The sequence below is a fragment of the Anneissia japonica genome, unplaced genomic scaffold (assembly GCF_011630105.1).
Source record: "Anneissia japonica isolate Jap-2015-1 unplaced genomic scaffold, ASM1163010v1 scaffold287962_len325480_cov183, whole genome shotgun sequence".
In the NCBI taxonomy this organism is placed as follows: Eukaryota; Metazoa; Echinodermata; class Crinoidea; order Comatulida; family Comatulidae; genus Anneissia; species Anneissia japonica.
The window spans coordinates 186,711-210,421 of record NW_022732702.1 but is presented as its reverse complement, the minus strand read 5'-3'; the positions used below and the strand labels follow the sequence as shown (position 1 = coordinate 210,421).

The 23,711-nt window shown below is 32.2% G+C and overlaps 1 protein-coding gene across 2 annotated transcripts in view; it reads left to right on the top strand.

Annotated features, from left to right (window-relative positions):
* The window catches only part of LOC117115763 (maternal embryonic leucine zipper kinase-like), a 55,075-nt gene that overhangs the window by 13,117 nt on the left and 18,247 nt on the right, over window positions 1-23,711 (top strand). Inside the window, exons 1-2 of one of the 2 annotated variants that reach the window (XM_033259692.1) lie at window positions 11,767-11,943; window positions 18,749-18,879. In XM_033259692.1, the coding sequence (XP_033115583.1) occupies window positions 11,909-11,943; window positions 18,749-18,879 (166 nt within the window). In that variant the 5' untranslated portion in view covers window positions 11,767-11,908. Of the gene's footprint in view, window positions 1-11,766; window positions 11,944-18,748; window positions 18,880-23,711 lie in introns of those variants that run through there. The other variant, XM_033259693.1, reaches the window with a different exon arrangement.

Genomic DNA, 23,711 nt, shown 5'->3' with positions numbered 1-23,711 from the left:
TATTACCAATTTCAATTAAAAGACAATCTTTTTTTTTTTTTTTCTGAAATTAAAAGTCAGCTAAGCTAATCATTAAAATCATACCCTGGACTTTTGCTGGAGTAATTATGTGTACATAAAAATTAGCATTAAAATAGAGGGTAGTCTTATAGCCAAGGTGGGCATAAACACGAGGAATTACAGTGTAACTAATTGTACTTGGTACAGCTGGGGTTCTCTTATACACATCTAGATGTGTATAAGAGACAGTATATATTGTGTACATTTTTTTTCTACATTTTTGTTTACTTAATCTCAGGAAATGTGTTGATCATATTGCCTTGAGTTTTAAAAAGGAAGAAGTTATTGTAAAACTCTACTGCTTGTATTCTTCAAGGATAAGCCAATACTGTATATAGTAAATGGTGTTAACCAGCTACGTTTCGCTACTAGCTTTGGTAGCTCTGATCATGTATGATGTTCTTGTGTTGTTTTCGTGATGTTGTTCATGCCAAACCCTTTTAATTTTGGGTTACAGAAAAGTTATTTTATTGTAATTGGTCTTGCTGTTCATGATAGTTTCACATCCTGGATTTGAAATTATTTTTTGGTGAGGGTATTTAATATTTGCTATCCCTCCCTAGTGGCAAATAGGATTGTAAATAATAATTTTTTTTTTAATGTCATAAGAAATAAAATTAATTAATCTTTCTTAGGCTTTGAAAATAATCGTTCAGATTGTCATTATTTTTATTTATCTCTTCTATCACAGCTGTTTTACACCAAAAAAATAATAGTACCATCAACTTCTTAAGTAATGAGTATTAAAAGTGGGCCTTGCTATTGCATTCAGGTTGTCATTATTTTTATTTCTCATTGAAAAATGGGCCCAGCTATCCCTATCCTAAATTTTTGAAAAATAAGAAAACAAATTTCAAATACAGTGTATGTCTAAAGCCGTGCAGTCACTGTGCATGATAGTCGTCGGCCATCGGCTGACACGATTCTATGAAGAATGCCATATTTAATGACAATTCGTTCAGACTACCACGGAAAATCCGCAGATAGTGTCCCGTTGCCTAAAGCTCACAGTGAGCGCATTAAATTCGTTGGCCGAGTGCCTGGCTTAAGAGTCGCACTAGTTTCTTGTCGTAAAGTATTGGTAAGGAAACAGTTTTCAGAACTAGTTTCAGTTGATTTATTTAATATGAGCGTTGAAAGGTATGTCAACCTTCCTTCTTCAGATTACAGTCTCTCATTATACCATGATTGCACTAAACGAGGTTTTATTATCATGTATTCAAAGTAAATTGTAATAAGCACAAGTCTAAGTTGTTTTGGCAGTTGTCGAGTGCAGTAAATGAAAGTTAAATGAAAACAATTTAGAAAAGAAAGCGAACTCCTCCTATTCATTAAACTGTGATTACAGTTCACTTGTCTTTAACTATAAAATATAATAAACAATAATAAAATCATGAATACACCAGAAGTAATATAAAAATATATAACTTTAAAGGTCAGAGTAATCATAATGATACAGAAACCTATTAACATTTAAAACCTACATAAATATTAATAAGGCCGTTTGTGTCGCATTTAAAATGCTGCACAAAAAACTCATTAAATTGACTTCATTTCATAATAATTGATCATAATCAATATCAAATAACCCTTTTGTTTACTCATTTAATCCTTATATTAATTTCCCATATTTTAATAACAGTTATTATCCAGTTTAAGATATCAGAATTTTGTCAATTAACAATTATTCAACTGTTAGCCGAGTCTGAATTTACCATCTGCCCCAATGCTACCTCACTAGACAGACATTTAAAGGTAATTACAAACATTTAGACCATACAAAATTAAAAGATTTCAAATTCTGTCTAATAGATCACCTAGAAAAACATGTTCAATTAGATTAATTTAAAGTTAGCATGCCATAACAAACTTTTCTTTAATTAACGGAATTGATATCCAGAAGTGTTCCGAGAATTATCAAATTAAAGGCTTTGAATTTCATGCTCAATTAATCACCAGTTACTTTAGAATAGCCTTGATTTTTATCTGTCTCCTCCAAAACAAATAAAGGTTAATGTAAAGAGAGTCTGATCTGTAGACTAACTGCTTATTACACCATAACTGCTTATTACACCGTAACTGCTTATTACACCATGGCTGGACCACAACCGCAGACAGAATGCCCACTGTTGGAGGCCCGACAGCCTGGCAATTTCATAATCGGGAGGTAGCTCTACTTCCTAAGGATAATATAGCAAATGTGAAAGTTACAGTACGTGACAGTACAATAGACCATTACCCAGAAGAGGATTAAACTGCAATATACAACAAATAAACACAGTCTAATGGGTTCTTACAATAGATGAATAACCTCAAAGCCTAGATTGACTGAGTAATAAACTATAGATACTTTTTTAGTACAGCTTGTAGTGAGGCAGGCATATTTCTTGCATTCGTTGTCCCTCAGACTGCCCTAAAAACACTTACCTATTTCTGAATTGTTTTCTTATTTATCCTCTTAGTAGTGTGACGTGACTCGTAGATACCAGTCCTTTACACAGATCAATCGGGCATTGACTTCAGTTTTCAATAGCCTAGGATTTGTGTATGTTTAAACTGTGACTCTGTTTTTTTTTTTCTGCACCTATGTATCATCATCATCACTCCTCCAATGAAAAGTTAATTACTGTATTATGACATACAGAAACAAACAAGCCATTGATCAAAATACATGAGCTAGTAAGATATTATCTAAGATATTAGGCGACACTTCTCCATTTTGTCAAATCTCCATTCTGCGCCTTTTGCCTACTGTAATTTTTTTTTTTTTTTCAAATTGTCTGTTTGATTAACTTTTCTATACATACACTAAACATTAATATTTGATTATTCTTCTGAAATAGTGGGTGTTTTTTTGTTTTTTTTTTGTTTTTTTTTATTATTGTATCGTGCATCTGGTCCTCGGTCTTTTAAATTTAGATTGCTGTGATCAAACAAAAAGTTAATATTTGCAGTTAACAGTGCATATACAAGGTCATAAAATATTTTTCATAATTTAAATGAGAAGACAAAATATACAATATACATATTAACAACTAATAATAATAATAATATTAATAATAATAATAATAAAAACAGAATTTATAATGCGCCGTCTATATAGCCAACTATTCCGAGGCACAGAAGATTGATGACACAGGAAAGATCGTGCAGTTTACCAGGTACAACTAAACGCAATAATGGTGTAATGCATAGATCGCTCTATGGATGTGCTTCATATTGTTACCCCAATTTTGAACATTTCTGCAAAATACCAATTATTTAATCTAACTAAAATGTATATCAAAATTATTTTTAAAATACAAATCCTAATAATAAGCTAATGATTTGGATTCTTTGGAAGCTGTTTTCTCAACCGACATGGCTAATATTCAATGAATTAAATATTCATAAATACTCAACCAATTTCCATCAAATAAATACTGTATTAAAAAAGAATTCATGCAGAATCTAAATACAGTAAAAACTCAATTTTGAATTTTTCCTACAAACGGCTGGTTTTGCCATGGTCATGATGTTATGTCATCATATCATTGTAGGTATGTTGTATGTTTTTGTCAAATAAAAATTTGGTAGTCTGTATATGGCTTTAAAAAAACCTATGGTACACACATACTCAGCTCCCAAGGGGCTTTTCCAGTATGTTTGCAGCAGCTAATCAATGCTTTGCATTCTAACACTACCAGTTACCCACTTATACTCTTGGTTAGAGATAAAGACAGTGTGGATAAAGTCCCTTTGCAAAGGACACAAGCAAAAAAAAAAAAAAAAAGAGAAGACAGTGAGGATTTGAAACCATGACCTCAATTTTGAGAGCCCAAACCACAACCAACCGTACAAAACACAGTGTAGAACGATTTTGATTGGTGTTTTAACCCACAGTTTTCATGATGGCGTACATTTCAATGCTTCGAGTTTGTATTATATTTGAGATTAATCAGTGGACTTTTCGGTCAACAGTTTTCAGATTTGAAGAATAGCATCATAAAATTCAAACGAATTATACTTTAATTAATTAATTTAATTTTAATTATGACATGGATTTGAACGTCATATTCTTGTTACTGTATAGTACTTCAAAAGGTTGGATTTTATGTTTCTCAAATTGAAGACAAGTAGCTTAATTTATTTTCTGGAAAGGTAATTTATTATATCGGTTGTTACTTCCAGAAATCGTGTGGTTCTTTTCTGGGAAGATAATTTATTATATCGATTGTTACTTCCAGAAATCATGTGGTTACGCATTTATACAAAGCAATTGTTTTTGTTTAATTCATAGAAATAAATTTTGTCTGTTTCAACATAATTTAAATTGCGATAACAAAATTCTTAAATGACAAATAAGACTTGTGGTCTAGAGGTGAATTCTATTGTAATGAGTTTTTAAATGCCATTGTCTAATGTATACAGTAGGCCAAGTCATTTATATTGAATTTGTTTAATTTATAGTTCTATAAGTATTAATTATTATTCCCTGAATCAATACTGATTGTGATGATTCTTTTCATTATTAAAGGATTAGTAATACAGTTCACTCTAAGTTTTGATCACACATTAGAGGTGGATCCAGAGAAAAATCTGGGTAGGGAGCATGCAAATTGCAAAGCACCTAGTGGAGGGGAAGTGGGGGGTTGAAACTTTTTGGAAATGCTTGACCATAGACACTGGTACCTGGATTAAAAAATTTTTAAAATTAGCTTTTTTAGAGTAATGTGCTTACCATATAAATGCAGTACTTAGTTATCATGTACTGCAGCCAAAGCCAGGCACATATTAAACTATTTTCCCTAGTATATATTTATGTTGTATACCTCATTACGTAGATTCTAGGCATGTGATTGGTTAAGAAGCGGGCAATAGAAAATGTGCTAAATTCTCCTGAAAAAGTGCTATTCCCCTAAAAAATAGTACTTTTTTGACCTATCGCGTTGTGCAAATGTAGGCCCCACCATCGCGCTGACGGTAGAGGGGACTGCGACCTCTATGATGAAAGAGATTGGCCCTTGACCGCACCGCTGATCGGCGAGTAGACGATAAACAATAATTATGGAGGCTGTCAGTTCGAGCTCCTGGATGAATAAGGACTAGCCTAGGTATACTTCTTGACAAAGCCGATAGCAAAAGCACCAAAAGGCAAATTAAAATATGTCTTGTCAATAGTAGACATATATTGCAAGACAATGGGTTGCAATTGATTAAATGAGCAAAGAAGAGCTAGACACACCCTTTGATCACCTAGCCTGTCCTAACCTAGGCCCTAGTTAGTAGGCCTCTAGGCTAGGACGGGCTAGGAAGTGTACTTTTTTAGGTCTCGTAGAATCTAAGGTATATAAAACAAATATTGACTGCTCTAGATTCTTGGAATGGGATTCGGGAAATCTTCTTCCCCCATTCCCCTCATGAGCAGTCAATATTTGTATCGTTTTGGTCTGATCATACTCAGAACCTTTTTTTATTTCATATTTTAATTCTGTGTTGTTTTTTTCTTGTATTTTAAAACCACTGTGGAAATTTTCAGATAAAAGAATTAATGTAGGCCAACTATTTAACATCTAAAGTTAGCTGAAATATCATGTGCTGATAATTTGATTTGCCTCACCAAGTAACACTAAACTGGAACACATTTGATTAAATTTGATTGATAACTGAGCAATAAATTGATTTGAGATATCAGTTGATTATTCAGTATATCATCATTTTCTGCTATTACGAAATTGCTCATCATTCATCATAAATGTGTATCCAAATATTTAGAGTATGTGTTCTACATGTCAATTGCTGAATCATTAAGTATTACAAATCTTGGATTCCATATAAGATGACATTAAGTTTTACATTTCAATTTTGTTTTACTCTATCTTTCTTATAGTCTACTGGAAAAGTACTGACAAAACAAATTCAAAACTGTTTTTATCTGTTCAAATAATTAACAGAAGGATGAGTAATTTATTAATTAATAATTATCAATCAGCCTGTATATGCAAGTAGTGAATGTTAATAGTATGTTGACAAAGGTCACATGCAATGTACTCGGGTAAATGTCAATACGCCCCCAAGTTTCTCTTTACATTGTTTCAGTCCATTAACATCATCTACCCTCTTCTGCGAATATTTGCGAGGGTGTATGTTTATTTCCAGAAGTGTAAAAAATTGTTTATTAATTAGGAAAATTGGGTCATAGTTGTGACTTCTGTTCTTAGGATTAAAGGTCCATGCACTAGTTCACGATGATGAAAAAGAACAACTCAAGAGTGATTATCTACTGTAGTCAAAATGTCCACATGAATGATAAATATAATTAGTATCCGCTTTTCTGATCACTTTAGGGGTGTCGTTATTGATAGATACTGTATAATTAATAACGCATCTGCTGCTGCAGAAGGTCGATTGCAGGTCAGATCATTAAACACTGTTTACACTTATCAGTGAGGGAAATTATCATATATTGAATGCGAGTTTGATTGTTTGAAATTACTTGGGAAGGCAGAGACCTACTTTCTGACACAATAAAAATAAAAACAACATGGAAATTGGGATTGTATGTTAATGCATACCTTTATGAGGTATGGAGAGGGGTGGATTGGGTTTTGGTGGGAGACAGAACAAGTTTGTAGCCTGCCAGCGTCATCATGCTCAAGTGAGACACTTTGCTCTAATTACCTCATCCTTAGAATGGGAGACTCAGGCTAAACTGGTGGTAGCCACGTTTGCACTGAACTGTGGACACCTTTTGGTCCCTGTTTCAATTCCCATCACAGGCTGTCATGTTATAGCTGGAGGGTTGATATGTTTCAAAAATGCACCATATTTTACATTAATATCCAACTACAGTATGTAAGTGTTGTAGTTCTGCCTATAATAATAATTAACATTGTTAAAAAAAATACAGAGTACCAGTAATGGAATATGAAACGAGTATTGTCCCTTGGGTGTAAGCCCATCCTTCCTAAACACTAAAATGGGTCGTATAATTGTACAGTAATACCCAAGAACCAAACAATGAAAATAATTATGTTCTCAATAGGCACTCATCTTCAGACACTGAGGGATTCCACATTTTATAGAAAGGTCTAGGTACTGTAATCCAGGGCTATGTAACATAAACTTTGATACTCATATTTTAGGACAATTTATTTAATAATTTCAGAATTGTTGTCTGATATAGTTCTCTTTCCAAACCTCTTTATTGGAGGGACACTCAGATGGAGCCATTTGCATTTATTCAAATTGTGGCTGTGTTTATATCCTATGCGGGCTTTATATACCTAGAAACAATATTTAAATTAAAAGAAATTAGGTCACACGTGGGGTTTCTTCAAGCCTTACTTGCATCACAGTCCGTAATACAGATATATTACACTAATTCTATGATAATTGAATCTAGTACCTGGAAATCCATTCAAACGAAAGTTACCTTCGGCTGGTAATGCAAGGTTTCAGCATTAATGGCAACTTTTTGCAATGTCAGTGCATCGTAACAAATTGTTTGCTTTGATGTACATTACAGCAGAATTCTAATTCCAAGAGTTGATTTTGCCGGTGAATGTCCTCAGTGACTTCTATCTCATCTGCATCATATTTGGATTAGTTTAAATTATGATGGTGGTGATATGTTTTCCCTCGATTTTAATGTCACCAGCAAACATATTATTAGAGAGTGGGGAGGAGATCAAATACAAGAACCAGAGGTTCTGGGGGTTACCTATGTGCCCTGGTGTTGTCCATTTTTTTGGTTTAATTCAACTTTAAGCACTATAAGGCCAAGGATGCCAAACAGTGAACTAAATCACTCTTTAAAATGGCAATCATATCATATGACAAACATACACACAAGATGCACTACAAGTCTAGGTTTCATTGTCTCACAATAAATTACATGTATATTATTTCTCCATAAGGAAAACAAGACTAAAGAAAACACATTTTATAAAATTTGTTTTTGTGGCAGTCACAGTGTATCAATCTCATCCCTCAGAATTTGATATCTATTAAAAATTCTAGCATTCGACCATAAGCAAATCTATAAAAATGTATCTTTGTTTATATTGTTATAAAGACCTACTTTCGTTTGGTGAACTACTTGTTGGAAACACTTATGCTAGTGCTATGTCGTAAAAAGTGATCGAAAAGTTGTGATCAATTTTAAGATCGTTTTCAAGTTGAATGTCTCCCTTCATCTCGTTTACGATATGGTAACTGCAAATAATTATGCTTTTAGTCACGTATGATGTATGATATCCACACGGAACGTTAATGTAGTTTAAACTCTGTCCTTGTGTTGGTCTCTCATTTGTACAGTTCAGGTACCTGGCACAATAGAAATTCTCGGAAAGGACTGTTCTATCATTGTTTACATCTTTTTCGCAGAACTGAACGTCACTCGCATCATGTATCCGTATTTTCTCATGAGTCATCCTGGTTTACTGTTCAATTACACACAGATTAATCAGATCAGTTTGTGTATAAGCTGTTAAGTTGATTGTTGCTGTGAATATTTAAAATGGTGGTATTCGTATAGAATTATGATAGTGAATGAATTTAATATTTGCGTGTATGAGTAGTGTATGATTCATAACCATATATTTTGTTTGGTGTGGAATATTAATTAATTGTGTTTATTTTTTTTTTCCAATTATTTTCAAGGACAAGATGAAAAAATATCTATATTTCACAATGATACTGGGTGGTACAGTAAATTTTAATATAACCGGTAAAACAAATTGTGATTACTGGTAATATATTAAATAATAATAATTCGGACAATTAAATCAAATTTCAGGAGAATTTTTTCAGATTTATTAGTTAAATAAAAAGGTGAGGGTCCTTAAGTCTTCGGAAAAGAGGATCTTATGTTTAAGTATCACATATTAATTTAAAATATTTAATATTTTGTTACAAACTATCCATTACATAATTGATATTTGGAGATATTTATGCCAATATCTGAATATGTCCCCATGCCCCTGAAGTGTCATTGTACAGTTATAGTTTGAACGTCATCCGTGACGCCTTGGTAGTTCATCCGTAATAATGACAATTTACCGTTATCCTTGGCAATCGGCCTATGATTTCATTTTAGCCAGCTAGCCCTTGGCACGATCTTAGCAAGAAAGCATCTGATAAAGAAAAAATTTAACAATGATTCTAAAATATTTTATTGTTTTAGCTTTAATTTACACAAAAAACAAATTGTAAAATACCTCAAATACGGTAGTTCACTAGAACTTTCCGAAGTACCGGTATATGTCCCACAATTTACAGATGCTTACCCTGCTGTTTTGTGGGGGCAACACAGGTGCGAATCCATAGATGTCCGAAGAGGGCTAAAAGTGGGGCAATTCGAGACAGCAGTGCCCTACGGGGACCGGGGACATGCCCCTGCAATTTTTTTTTTTTTTTTTTTGTAGATGCTCGAAAATAACCTCTGAGGTGTTTTGAGCGATAAGTTATTTCTTTTTCTTACTTTTTTTTTACTTTCCAAAAGGAGGCGGGAGGCGGCTGGCTAAGCCCCCTTCCCAAATCCACCCTGCAATTCCTAGGAAAAGGAATTTATTTACTGTATACTATAACCTTGCACTCGGTGTGTACTGTATATAATCATGGTATAGAAGTTTTAATAATATTTTTATACCTCCATGTAAATTATGACCTCTATTGGTTGACTTTGTGCCATCAGTTCTTTTGATGTACAATAATCAATTTTAACAATTACCATCAATATGTTAAAAATTGTAGTGTATCATAAAACTTTCAATAGAAAAGCGCTGGGCTTCATTTTTAGTACCCTTGAATGGACCTCTTCGAGAATGGCTTCTTTTCAGGAATACTTTTTGCAAACTAAGGCAAGTCTTGATAACTTTGTTCCATACATTTTTTGATTAACAATAATCAATTTTAAAAGTCAATTACCATCCATATGTTAAAAATTGTAGTGATATCATAAAACTTTGAATAGAAAAGGCCTGGACTTTTTTTTTTAGGACCCTTGAATGGACCTTTTTTCTAGAAGGGCTTCTTTTTGTGAAAAAAAAATAAAAATAAAATTTTATTTTCTTATTTAGCAAATTATTTTTGCTAAGACATTCAGGTGGAGGAGAAAGTAAAAATAAAATGTTATTGGTGAATGTAAACAGTGTAGTAATGGGATGATTAAATGCTTTAAATTTATATAATTAGGAAGAAATATAACTTATTTTTGGAGATTTCAAGGCAACAGCAAGAGAAATAAAGAAAAGATAAATATTTTGTTCTGAAATTTTATTGTGACAATGGGGACGCGAATTGGCCAAAAATTTAATTTTATTTTTATACAAAATAATTATTGGCAGATGACGGGTTCACTAAACAAGGTATAAAAAAAAAATTGCCTAAAGTTGGGGGGGCTTCTCAAGATGAATGCAAAGCATGAATTACTATAAAACCGTATTAGACTACTGAAGACATTTTTTTCAACTTGGAATTGTTCTGTTTAATATGTTTTTTTAAACTAAAAGAAATGAAAACAATTTTTTTCATTTAGGTTTAATGATGATCAAAAACAGAAATGCATTATAGGCCATATAGTAGGCCTACATTCATTAAATATTATCTTCTATGTTAATTACATACAGTATTCTTTATTTTCTACTGGTACTAACATTTAAATGAAAAGATTACATAATTTTTAAATGCAATTTGTATAAGCTCAACTTAACATTTGCACACATACTGTATCAGAGTTGATTACTTGAACCATGAGTGGAAGTTGGATATACAAAGTATTGTTGCCTATATGTTGTGCTTATTCTGTGTTTATTTTGTTTGATGCTAAATGTTTACTATATTTTCTTAATGAAAAGATTCATTATTTAGCTTTATCTAATTTCTTACTTAATTTTTATGGCTGTTGCAATAATCTGCGTATTATATTTTTAGTTATTTCAATTTTAAGTTGTTATGTTCGATTTATGTTTTATATTTTATACTGTATTCTAATTTAAATTGGTAGTTAACATGTTTTCAGTAATTTGTTTTGTTACATGTTGAGGGTCCCTAATGATCAGTTCTGCTGGATGGATCACACTCATTAGGTGTGGTTCAAATAAAAAATTAAAAAATTCTATGTTTTCTTCTAGTATGCTACTAGTACTAGTACATTATTATTATTATTATTATTATTATTATTATTATTATTATTATTATTCATTGTGCTTGTATAGCGCATACTGATAGAGCCTCTATGCACTTTCCAGAAAATTAGAGAGAAATGAAGAGGAAGGTGCAATTAAAAGGAAATTTAAAGTCAAAAAGAAGAGAAAAATACATAAAAGGGAGAAAAGGGGCTCTTTTATTACATTTCACAGGATTTCAGCTCTAGGTTTTAGACCTGAAAGACAGAACTGCATCACCTGAATGGAAAGACTGATACCAGTTGGATTTATCACAAATATTGATATAGAAATGTAATTAGTATGTTTTGATGGCATGTTTTTACTCTGCTAATATTTCAAGCCATGTGAATGCTGCTAAACTTGCGCACGTGGGAGGGCTGTTACAGTACACACAGCCAGTCCAATTAAGAAAGCTGCAATTTGATTGGTGTGCTTCATGAAGCATGTGTCATTACCTACCAATGGGATCGAAGTGTAGAGTAGCGAGCAGGGATGACATTTAACAAGATTCCAGCTCATAGGCTTTAGACCTGAATCACAAATTGTATTTAAGACAGAACTACATCACCAGAGTGGAAAGACTGATAGTTGGATTTATCATAAGTCTGTCTTTATATTATATATAGTTTAATCTATTTATATAAATTTATTGATTTTATTGATAAAACAACAAAGGAGCGGAACAAGTTATTCTAAAGATGTTATATCATAACCTGCTAATGAATACTGTCTTGTAAGTACTTTTTAAACTTTCTGTTGTATTTTTAATTTAAGTTCGAAGGGGGTCCAACAAGACTTTGAATGGGTACGGTACTTTGCGACTCCTTATTCAGGAAACGCGCGAAGGGCTGACATCCCTGTCTGAACTTTTTTGAAGCCACTACTCAGTAATAAAAGAGCCCCACTATTGTAAGATTGACTTGGTCTGCATAGTGCTCTTACAGTACTATTGTCTTTACTAGTAGTGTGAACTTAAAAAAAAAAAAAAAAATCATTTTAGTTGCAACATGTTAAGTGCATACAGGCAAATTTATTGTTATGCGCTATAAAAGACTATTATTATTAAAGTAAAACATTTCAAATAATGTAACATAGTTGGATATATGTGCTTTATACCAAAGTCTTGAAGTCTCAAGGTGTGGTCTAACTTGTACAGTAACAGTTGCCTCTCCCCAAGGGTCTCTACGTGTCTGAGCTGCCCAGTAAACAGGTGCTGGTCAGCTACTCTCAGTCTATCTACAATAGGGGCTGTTTAAACTAATAACATCGAGGTATCCCGGCCATAATCATCTCGAAAGTTGTAATGGCTTTTTTTAAATGCACATGATCCAAATTGTGTACACTGGACCTTTTTAGTCATTATCCGAGATGACTTGTTCCACCACCAGAACCATAGACAAGTATGTCGTTCGAACCAGCACTGATATTATAGCTGTACGTTGCTGGTTGGTCCTACCTTATAACCGCTTTTCCATTCAACTCACCACTACTACTGTTGCAGTGGCGGATGAATTCGAAATGGAAAGTCCCAGTAACAGAATTTTTCAGATTGATTAACTACCTCAACCTCACCATGGTTGGTGAGGAGGTTCCGAACAAAATTTCATGAAGAAGTTTAAAATTATGGAATGAAAAAGCAGGGGGGTGGATACAGGGAGTGTGCCGACGGTGCAATCACACTCCTCTAAATTGTATTATGAAAAATATTTGTATTATATTGTCAATAGGAATACCGGAAAGATTTTTAAGGTACGGGTGTGCAATTTCTGGGCACCTAAAGGTCCATATTCTCAAAATTTTCCTACCTCAGCCTAACCATAATGGGGATGAGGTGGTGTGGAATCTTACATCTCCCCTACTGCCAAATCGTGCATCCGCCCCAGCAAAAGGCAACCTTCATTTTTTATTGCGAATCTAGTTATTTTTGCACCGACTGCCATGGTATAAATGCAGACCAGCATTTTATTAATTAATAGAGCACATCAGTTTATATACACCCATTGTAACACTGCTCGTAGATGGCAGTTTAAAGTATTAAATATTCATGTTATAAAAAGCAGTCTTTGTTTTGTTTAATTCTAAACTAGTTCCTTTTGCGCTGAATGTAGTGGTATGCAGACCAGCATTTTAATTTTAGATGCATCATCACACCCACTATAATATTGCTCGTAGGTGGCAGACAAAATGACAAAATGATTCATTTTCTAATTGGCTAGTTATTTTTAGGGAAAAAACAATCCTTGTTTTTAATTACTGCCAAACCAGTTGTTTTAAATGTCTGCATTACACAGCACCTTATAAATTAGTGTAATACTTGAAGATGGCATTCAAAAGTGTTAGCTATTCATGTTCTAATTGGCTAGTTATTTTTGAAAAACAAAAAAAAAAGAAACAATCATCATTTTTATTTACTACCAACCCAGTTCTTTTTGTACTTACTGCAGTGCTATGCAGGCCAGCTTTTTCAAAATTATGCAACACCATAGTTAAACTTACTATAACACTGAAAAGTGTTAGATATTCATATTCTATTAAATTGACTAGTTATTTTTGAAAAAAAAAACCAAAAAAAACAATCCACTTTTTTATTCACTACCAACCCAGTTTCTTTTTGTACTGACTTCGGTGAGATGCAAACCTGCATTTTAATTTCAGCTGTACCATCAGTCAAACTATAACACAGGTAGTAGGTAGCACTCAAAGTATCATATTTTAATCAGCTAGTTATTTTTGAAATGCCTGTGTGGGATGAAAATATATTGTATTATATTGTTATATTTAGCCCTTGATGTGTGTTATATTTAGATTTTGATTTATCCCACTCCCTGCTGTAAAGTGCATAGAGGTATTTTACATTATGCGCCATCTATATAAATTGACAATTAATATTAATAATAATAATGTGTGGTCGGCAATGTTAACACAGTTTTTTTTCCATTAAAGGATGAAACTGAAAAAAACACTGATGTTTTTATACTGCGTTTGCTTGCTGTTATTTAATCAAGGGATCCTTTATTTTTCTGTACTTCGCTTGTAAATATATTTTTTTTATGAAGAGACTTTGAACTATCGACCTACTAATGGATTTGAAAATATATATCTTGACGTATAAAATCTACTTATCACCTTCTATAAATAGGTATTGTTTTTACAAATATTGTACTTTAGTTGTTTACCTTTAGATATTATTAGATTTAGATATTTTATTTTTAGTCAGTCAATCATGTACGTAAAAGTATGTATTTTCCGTAAACATTGGTTTTTTTGTCATTTTTTTAACCCTTGGTATTTTACAGGCATGCAAAAAATAAAATTTTATTCAGTTCAGTTGAAAACATGAAATATACAATAGGCGTAGATGAAATCAACTGAATCTTAACCTGTTCTAGTTTTATAGCCACCTGAACAAAAAAAAACTAAAAAAAAAAAATAATAATAACATATCAAAATTAATGCTATAATATTGGAAATGGTTGCTTATAAGACATTTTTTTCAACCATGAAATTGTTTGATAAAAAAAATCATTAAAAACAATATTCAAAATGATTATGGCATGGTATAATTTCTTAAATATCTAAATATTTTGTAATCTTACTTAATGTATAGTTTATTTACTCTAATTTTCATTTTTTTTTTATTGAAAGATATCGGAATCCAACCTATAAGTAATTCATATTTTGTTGTGGTGGTCCAACCTTCTAGGAAGAAAATCAATTTTAATTGACACAAATTATTAATAATGTTTGTGTTTATTTTGTGAAAACAATGGATGAGTCACAGACCACCCTCCCATGACGTCATTGTTAATGTTTTCTCATGAAATATTCATAATGATTCATAGAGATATTGTCATCCCAAACACATGCTTATTAATGAGAAATTTCCATATTCAATTTGCCCTGTGGGTCCTTCGTCACAATTCATCACAATTGGTGTTTCTTTGGCGACGGTCATCATGACAACGCGATTAGCAGTTTATATTGGGCTTGTCGTGCGCTGTAAATGCACTGGACATGAAAAGCCAACTGTGTACGCCACAATCTTTCGTGTATTGTTTACATTCGTTTATATCATCTTAGTGATTATTCCTCCCATTGAAGAACCATTTAGCAGTACAGTTGTGTTGGCATTAACTTTGAGTGATGGATTTATGGCAATATGTCAGCGCTCGGGCTGTGTGGACTGAAACCTAATGAGTGTGTGGTCATAGTTGAATGGAGACATCCATTACGCTATCATACTATTACTACGATAAAATATGGTCTTATGTATCATTTGATGGTATTAAAAATTCAAAGCTCTGTTTAAACTACCTATCAAATTTTCTGTGACAAAGTTGTGTCAAGTGCCCATATATGGACATGATAATGTCGCATATACCCAAATATGGGCATATCACTTTTTTTCCCATTAAAATTTGATTGTGTGGACATCACAGCTTTAGAGTAATGTTTGACAGCAGAATACCAGGTTCTGTAGGCCAAAATACTGTAAAACCTTGAATTGAAACCATGGGCATATTCTTTTTTTTTTTCTTTTTTTTTTTGCGAACTTTAGATGGACTTCTTTTCAAGATGGGCTTCTTTTTGAGGCTACTTTTGCCAAGTAAAGAGGAAGGGGGGGGGGGCTTCTTTTCAAAATGAATGCTATAAATTTTGCGAATTACTAATATTAAACAATAAATAGGGCCACACTAACATCAGTGTGTATCATGGAGTGTATAACAGTAACTGGTATTAAATGGCATAAACTACTATATAAACCAAGCATGTTTTTGAATTATTGTTGTTTGTATAAAATTCATCACTTTATGTTAATTTTCCCATTTTAAATGTTAAAACAACAATTTTTCACGATTTGGTGATGGTTTCTGCCTAATTAAAGAAAAACTTTGAAGGTTGATTTCTCAAATATTGCAGGGGTTGATCCATTAGGGGGCTCCCCCCCCCTTCCCGTTTTGACACAAAATTTTGAAAATTTCAGTGCATATTAATGTTATATGATACTGACTATCTATTCCGAATCTGTTGTGAACCCCATTTGAAAAATTCTGGATCCACCCCTGTATTGTTCTTTAAACAGCTGTATGTTTAAACTCTTGTAACTTCATAACGAAATATCAGGTTTAAATGATTCTTTTGCCATTTTATATCTCTCATTTTACTCTTTAACGCTGTATTAAAAACTAAAAATTTATTTTTGCGACAAGTGACTGTTGGCTTGTCTTTGTCACAAATAAATAATGCATTATCTTTTGGGACCTTTCTTTAAATTGTGTGCTATTCTTCTTTTTGCCTTCAACCATGATTGGAACAAACTGTGGTATTGTATAATATTTTCATTGGCCAGTGAATTTTAATTATCTCAGATAGTTTCGGTAGAAACAATCTACTGTAATTTACATTATTTTCCTTCATAAATAAACTTGAATTCAAATGAATATAATTTATTTTATTGTACCCTTGCTTCATTAAACAACATGTCATTTGACAAGTAATGACTTGGACTGTTTAGTCATAAAACAATAAACAGCTTAATGTATACACATTTGAGGTTGTCATAACTTAAAATATGTTTTGTAATGACAGTTTTTCTTCAATATGTTTATCATGCTTGGATTGTTTTTCACTATCAAGTACTAATGATGGTGGCTATAACCCACTAGGGACTAACTACTGATCAAAAGCTATATGTAACCAGAGTCAAAATCCATTACAAATATTATTATAAGATTACCAGTCTACTGCAAATATTATTTGTCATATGTACACTAAAATACAAAATAAAGGAAACAGTATAATCTTCCCAGGAACAATATTTCATATAAGGCTGCTATCAATACAGATTATGACTTCATAATATTCTAAACTATATTATCAATGTCTGTGTTGTTGAAAAATAATAACGATTTAAAAATCCCTTCTGCTCTCTACTTCAGGTCTTGCCAAAGCCTGTCTTTCATGTCTGCCGAGATAATCGTGAATAAACATCTCATGGTTTATCCGTGGCATCTGAAAACTCTATGGCTTCCGTTTCAATATTTGTTTGAACGACACTTAAACATTTATCAAGATGATTTAAATAATCTTTGGTATTGGATAGAATATATTTATATGCTGTGTATTTAAAGGACACCATGTGAATACTACACATATATTTATTTATTTATTTATTTATTTATTTATTTATTTATTCTTTCTTTATACTGAATATACACTTTCAATACATAGTACTGATGTAGGATCTGTCTCTTATACACATCTAGATGTGTATAAGAGATATAGTCTATGCTGTGGTAGTGGAGTTTTTCCGTAAAATGGAGGGAGTAATTGGTCCTAGGTTTTTACAGATGACCAATGGCAGTGATAGCACCTTGTCCGATAATGGAAGCTATGTTCAGAGTATTTTAACCTAATTTCTACTGCATACCCATGCTCCAATCAGGAGCCTATTTTTTGTCAGAGGAAGTTGAGAGGAAAGAAAAGGTTTTTGTACTTGCTTGAAAATGATGATGAATAGAGTAGATACGTAGATAACCAATTAAAATTGTTATGCAATTCTATGAAATTTAAGGTCAGGTTATTACACATTTTGGAAGATTTCCTGTACTTGAATAAGTGTTTTGTTTTTTTTCTCTTTGGATTTCCTGCAAGTAATTGTAATTCATCTTATATTAATTTATGAGGTTGAGAGGAAAGAGAAGGTTTTGTACTCGCTTGAAAATGATGATGAATACAGTAGGTAGATAACCCATTAAAATTGTTAAAATGCAATTCTTTGAAATTTAAGATCAGGTTATTACACATTTTGGAAGATTTCCTGTACTTGAATAAGTGTTTTTTTTCTCTTTAGATTTCCAGCAAGTAATTCTAGTTCATATGAATTTACGAATTCATTTCCTTGTGATATTTTGACAAATATGATGATGCTCTATTCACTTTGAGTTTAGAATTGTTGGTTATGTATTCTGAGGAGAAGCATTGCTAAGTTGTTATTGTAGCTCGGTTGGTAGAGGGTCAGAACAATTAGGTTCTCGTAACAGTCCACATTAAGAGGCCTTCGGTCATAATGTCAGTGTGGCTCTAGGATGGATTTACCCATTTGTGACCGATGTTCTGCATAACTGAGATTCATCCCAGACTACCATTAAGAAGACAACCAAAACTGACCATCTTGCATTCTAGATCTGTCGTTATGCAATCAAATGCTCTTCTCTCTTTTTTTATACATTATGGAAAAAGATACAGACGTGGTTTAATTAATATATTTCAATTTCTGTTTTATCATCTGGAATGAATCACACTAATTGCAAATATGGTATGAATATACGATACGATACGATATTCTTTATTGTCATTTGAACAACAGGGTACATTTAATACATTTCCAAAACCGAAATTCATTTATTTATTTTTTTTTTTTTGATGCATCAGAAATCTTAACTTGTGACACAAAATCATTGTTGGTTTTTATTTTATCATATTTTTGACATTTAAGAAAAAAGGAAATTATATATTCTCTATCTTTAACTTTGCAGTTTAAAGCCACCTGAAATTGAAGTGAATGGTGTGCGTGAGGCCCCTCAAGTTATTGTAAAACCAAAAATGGGATCGTCAGAATATGATATTATCAAGCAACGGTACCACCTCAAGGAAACTGTGGGCTCAGGTAAGTCAATTTTGTCATTCAATTCACACCCTTGTATACCATCTTCATTAGTCATTACTGAGTAACAGGTGATCGATAAGTTAGATACTCTTTAAAATTATAGAGTTTGACCACTTAAGTTGATATAATTTAATCAATTGATTTTTGAATAATGAGTGTTGTTTAGTTATTGGTTAAGTCAATAATTTCTGTTTATTAATTAGCTAGTTTTCAAGCATAGTCAAGTTAGAGTGTCTCTTAATTTAAGCCAGTGCACTTTACATACCTTCCAATAGACGTTCTGCAAATTATACTCCTGTTGCTGTACAGTACCTGTATATCCTACAAAAACAACAGCCATTCATAAAAATAAATTGCTGATATTGAGCGTACTGTACCATCGTTGTAGTATGTATATTTGCACGTATTCCGGTTTCTGCCTAATTCAAGAACACATTAAAATAAATGAGATATGCCCATATTTGGGTGTATCACATCATCATGCCCGTATATGGGCACATCTGAAATTTGTCGCATAAAATTTGATAGTTTGGTCAGAGCTTTTGTTTGTTGCATAGTTGTACCGTACCTCCATTGTTGTACCAAGTGTAGTCAGTGAGCATGCTTGCAGTTGAATGTGAAAGAAGTGTTTATCAATTAACTATTGCTATAGACATTGGCGACAAAAGTTTTCAGTCTTTATTCATTAAGTTTCCGTACTGAGAGGGAGCTCTTGACGCATCAGGCCAAAAGTTTGTCTTTGCGCACTAACACTGTTAACATTCTAACTACTCAGGTCATTGATGCCCTTCAAGCCTTTTTAGTTTATAGCCTCCATTACTTAATACTATGTTATTTTTAGTACCTTTAGCGATCTACTTTCTGTGCAAGTCATCAATACTATACAATACTATATAGTACACGATTACACCTCATTTTCATTAATAAATGGATATTATGTAGGATAAAAAAATCCTAAAGCATTGGACTGTGTGTTACGAAATATAGCCTTTATGACATATTCAGTTATACATCTCCAGAGCTTTATTATTTATAATGAAGTGTTTGTTAGTGTTCAGAACGAAGATTTTTAATCAATAACATTTACGTTACAATGTATCACCAATGTGTGATACAGCCGACACACATCGATTTCTTTCATAGTCATTCATGCACATAATTAAAGTGAACGTGTTTGCAAGCTCACTTTCCTCAAGTAAAAATTGAACTGTCAAATGGAGAGAAAAAAATAAGAATAATGGCTGTCATCACCATTAACGCTTTTCATTGCTAGACATTATGATTTTTGCAATTCTGTGTCATAAACAAAGTATAGTTAGAACTGTTTTTCTGTTGCAATGGTAACAAGGCTTTGAATGATTTGAGGTAGCCACTTGTCTGTGTCCAATAGGCAAACAGCTTATATAGTGTTGACTTTCTTTTTTTTTATGAATATAATTACCAACATTCAATTTCATCTTTTTCATCGTCATTGTTGTCAATATTTTTCATCATCCTTATAATTATCTTCATAAATGATCAATCATAATCCTGAACTGTATGTGAAATGTTCCATATAAAACAAATAGAAGCTTCTATCCATTCAACCTTCCCTCCTTCAACCCACGAATCCATCCATTTATCCCTACATCCGGAAGACGGTTCCATCTCGTAAGTGCAAAACAAAAACTTATGGTCAATGTGCCTTTTCTTTTCAAGCCCCTTTTTACATGGCTCTTTCAGTTTGTGATTCACTTAATTTGCTTTCTTTTAAGAAATATCTAAAACAAACTTATAGGAATTTTAACTTGACTTATTTCCTTACTTAGCGCCTTCGATAAATTCTAAATTGGCGCTATAAGTATTTGTTATTGTATTATTATCATTATCTGCAGCCAACATCTATTTCTACTTCCATTTACCTTACATCCATTCATTCCTTTATCCATCTATCCCTTCATCCATCCATCCATCCCTTAATCCTTCCATCATCGCTACATCCCATCCTTCTATACATCATGGCATCATTCATCCCACCCAGTGTCCTGCTATAAAAGATAATTTCTTTGTTGGCTCAATGCCAAGTTATTATAATGGTCACACACTGGTGCACACAATTTTTATTGCACATAGTCGCTACACATTTCTTTTTTATTGTCTACGGTTGATTCAAATCTTGACACAGACTTTTGATGAAATTTTACACTCGGTAAAAAAACAGCAAAATATAGAAAAGCAAGATATGAAATTATTCAGATTGTTTTGTAAGCTTTCTAGCAAACATGGTAATTACTAAAAATTTCTTCTTTTTGTGAACGTGCACTAACATATTTTCAAGGCTGAATTATTACAATTTTGATGGTATTTGAGGTTTTTAATCCTATACATTTTAGAAGTACAAAAAAGTAAATATTTCGAAGCATTTTCAATATACAGTAATTGTAGGCTGTGAAAATATAATTTTTTTATTTCATATCTTCTACACACACGTAGTGACAAAAGTGTAAAATTGTAGTTGACAGTATTCTGAATGCCATTGTGATATTTCAAAAAAATTATATTTTTATTTTTTATAACAATTCTAAATTGAATAATTGTTTGATATGACATGCATTTATAGGGAAGTACAGTAATAAAATATGTTAGTACTTATATAGGATGCATTTTTTCAAGTAAAAAGATCTTTAGAAAATATTTTTAATTTAGATTTTGCCAGACATTTCAAGTGATATGATACTGTGGCTGATCATAATAGATGAGAGGTAAAATCACTTGGTTAATAATGGCTTTTTTTATGTAGAAGATATCAATTCATGATTTTTTTTTTTGATTTTTTTTTTTGGCTTGCATTTCAAACGATGAAGATAAATTAATGGGGAAAAACATAGAAATACAGATTTATTCAAAAGCACGCCTCAACTAAAAGGCTACTAAGTGGAATCGGAATTCAAAAATAGAAATGGTTGAAATAGGGAATGTGTTCCAATTACATTATATCTAATGAAATCCGTCACAATAAAAGCACTCGGATTGAGTTCAAGTTCACGGTTGATACTTCTTCTTCGCTGGCGTTTGGTGTGTCATGCAGAGATGGAATTTTGTTGTTAATATTTTTAACTCCAGTTTCCATAACCTATAATTCAGCAACCATCTTGTGTCACAATTTTTCAGAGCTAACAAATTAATTAGTATTTATTGAACACCTGTTTAGCACTGATACAGTAGCAATTTAAGAAATGCTTTTGGCAATTTTTTTTTTTTTTGTATCAGCAATTAAGACATTTCATAATTCAGTAGTGTGATCAATCTGGTGTAATTTTGTTTTAATTGGTTATTACTTTGTAATAATTTTACTTATCAACATTTAAATGTTATGTTAAATTTTATTTTATGTCTATGAATACAGTACTCTCATGATGTTTTTCTGTACTGTAAAGTCTTTCTGATATAGTATATTTTTAAATTGTACAGTAAGTTGATTTTTTTTTAAATTATTATTATTATTTAATTGAATTTACCCCAAACAAAGTCACTTCTAGTTTAATAAAGTTAAAGGGGTTACTTTTTATTTATATTTATGCCATGAATCTGAACAATGCATGCTGGAGTAGGCCTATCTAAAGCTTTGTTTCCATACAGTTGCTACAAGCTATCTCCAACAGCTTTCGGTGATGCTGATTGGTCGGTCGCGTGTTTAACTGGTTTAAAACAATTTAATAAATATTAGTGTTATGATAACCTATGTGGAAGTGTGTTTTGATATAATTACCGTAAAGATTCCTTTTATTTTAAATATAATTTTACTTCTTGTCAAAAGATATATTTACAGATGCAAGATCCAAGAAATACAATTAAATTTCAATATTAAAAAAATGGATCTATTCAACTGAAACTTAAAAAATTATTGCTAGAAATAGACAAATACATTAAAAAATGGAAGCTCATGCTAATCAATGCATTTTAAAGATGGGTACGTTCATACATTTCTTTTTCTTATTTTGCTTCTTTTTTTGTAATCTTTAGCAATGGAAGTGAATAAAAAAAGAAATTTAAGAAAACCAGGCTTAGCGTAGGTGCCATGAATGGTCTGTTTGTGGTTTTTATCTGAGCTTGAGTTTACAAACCACATATTGGACATCGCTGTGCCAATCTGCCTTCTCTCCCCACGTTAATAACTTATTAAATACAAATTAAGCAAATCAAATATGAAATTTAGTATTTTTACAATTTGTTTAGCCTGTGTGCAGTATATTTAACCGGAACTCATATTTTCGTATCTCGAAGTGCATGTGCACAATTTTTCATTATGATATAGTTTAGTATCAGAACAGTATAATATAATGCTCGGGTACACGTGGAACATTAAACTGATGGTTAAATTATTGTACTGATACAGAATCGCAAGCGAATGATTAAGCTTACGCTTCTAGGAACATTATGGCATCATTAACGATGATAACTGATTAATGTCCTAAACTTGCGTGTTTATTACTGTCTGTGATGACGCAAATGTTCTATTATAGTATATCAAGTTCTATTTCTGATTTAGGTTTATCTGTTGAGGTATATTTAATGGAAAATATTTAGATGAAAAAGGCAAGCAATGCTAACTGAAGTTATGGAAATAAAATGGCAGATAAAGAATGAGCAGCATAATTTAGTCGGTTAAGGTGGTACAGTATACAAATACTGACTGCTCATGAGGGGAATGGTGAAATCTATTGCCCCAAGGTGATGTGGAGACCGTATATACAGTAGAGCAGTCAATATTTGTTTTATATACCTCATACATAGATTCTACGAGGCCTAAAAAAGTACTACTTCCTAGCCTGTAGCGGCGCTATACGATCTTT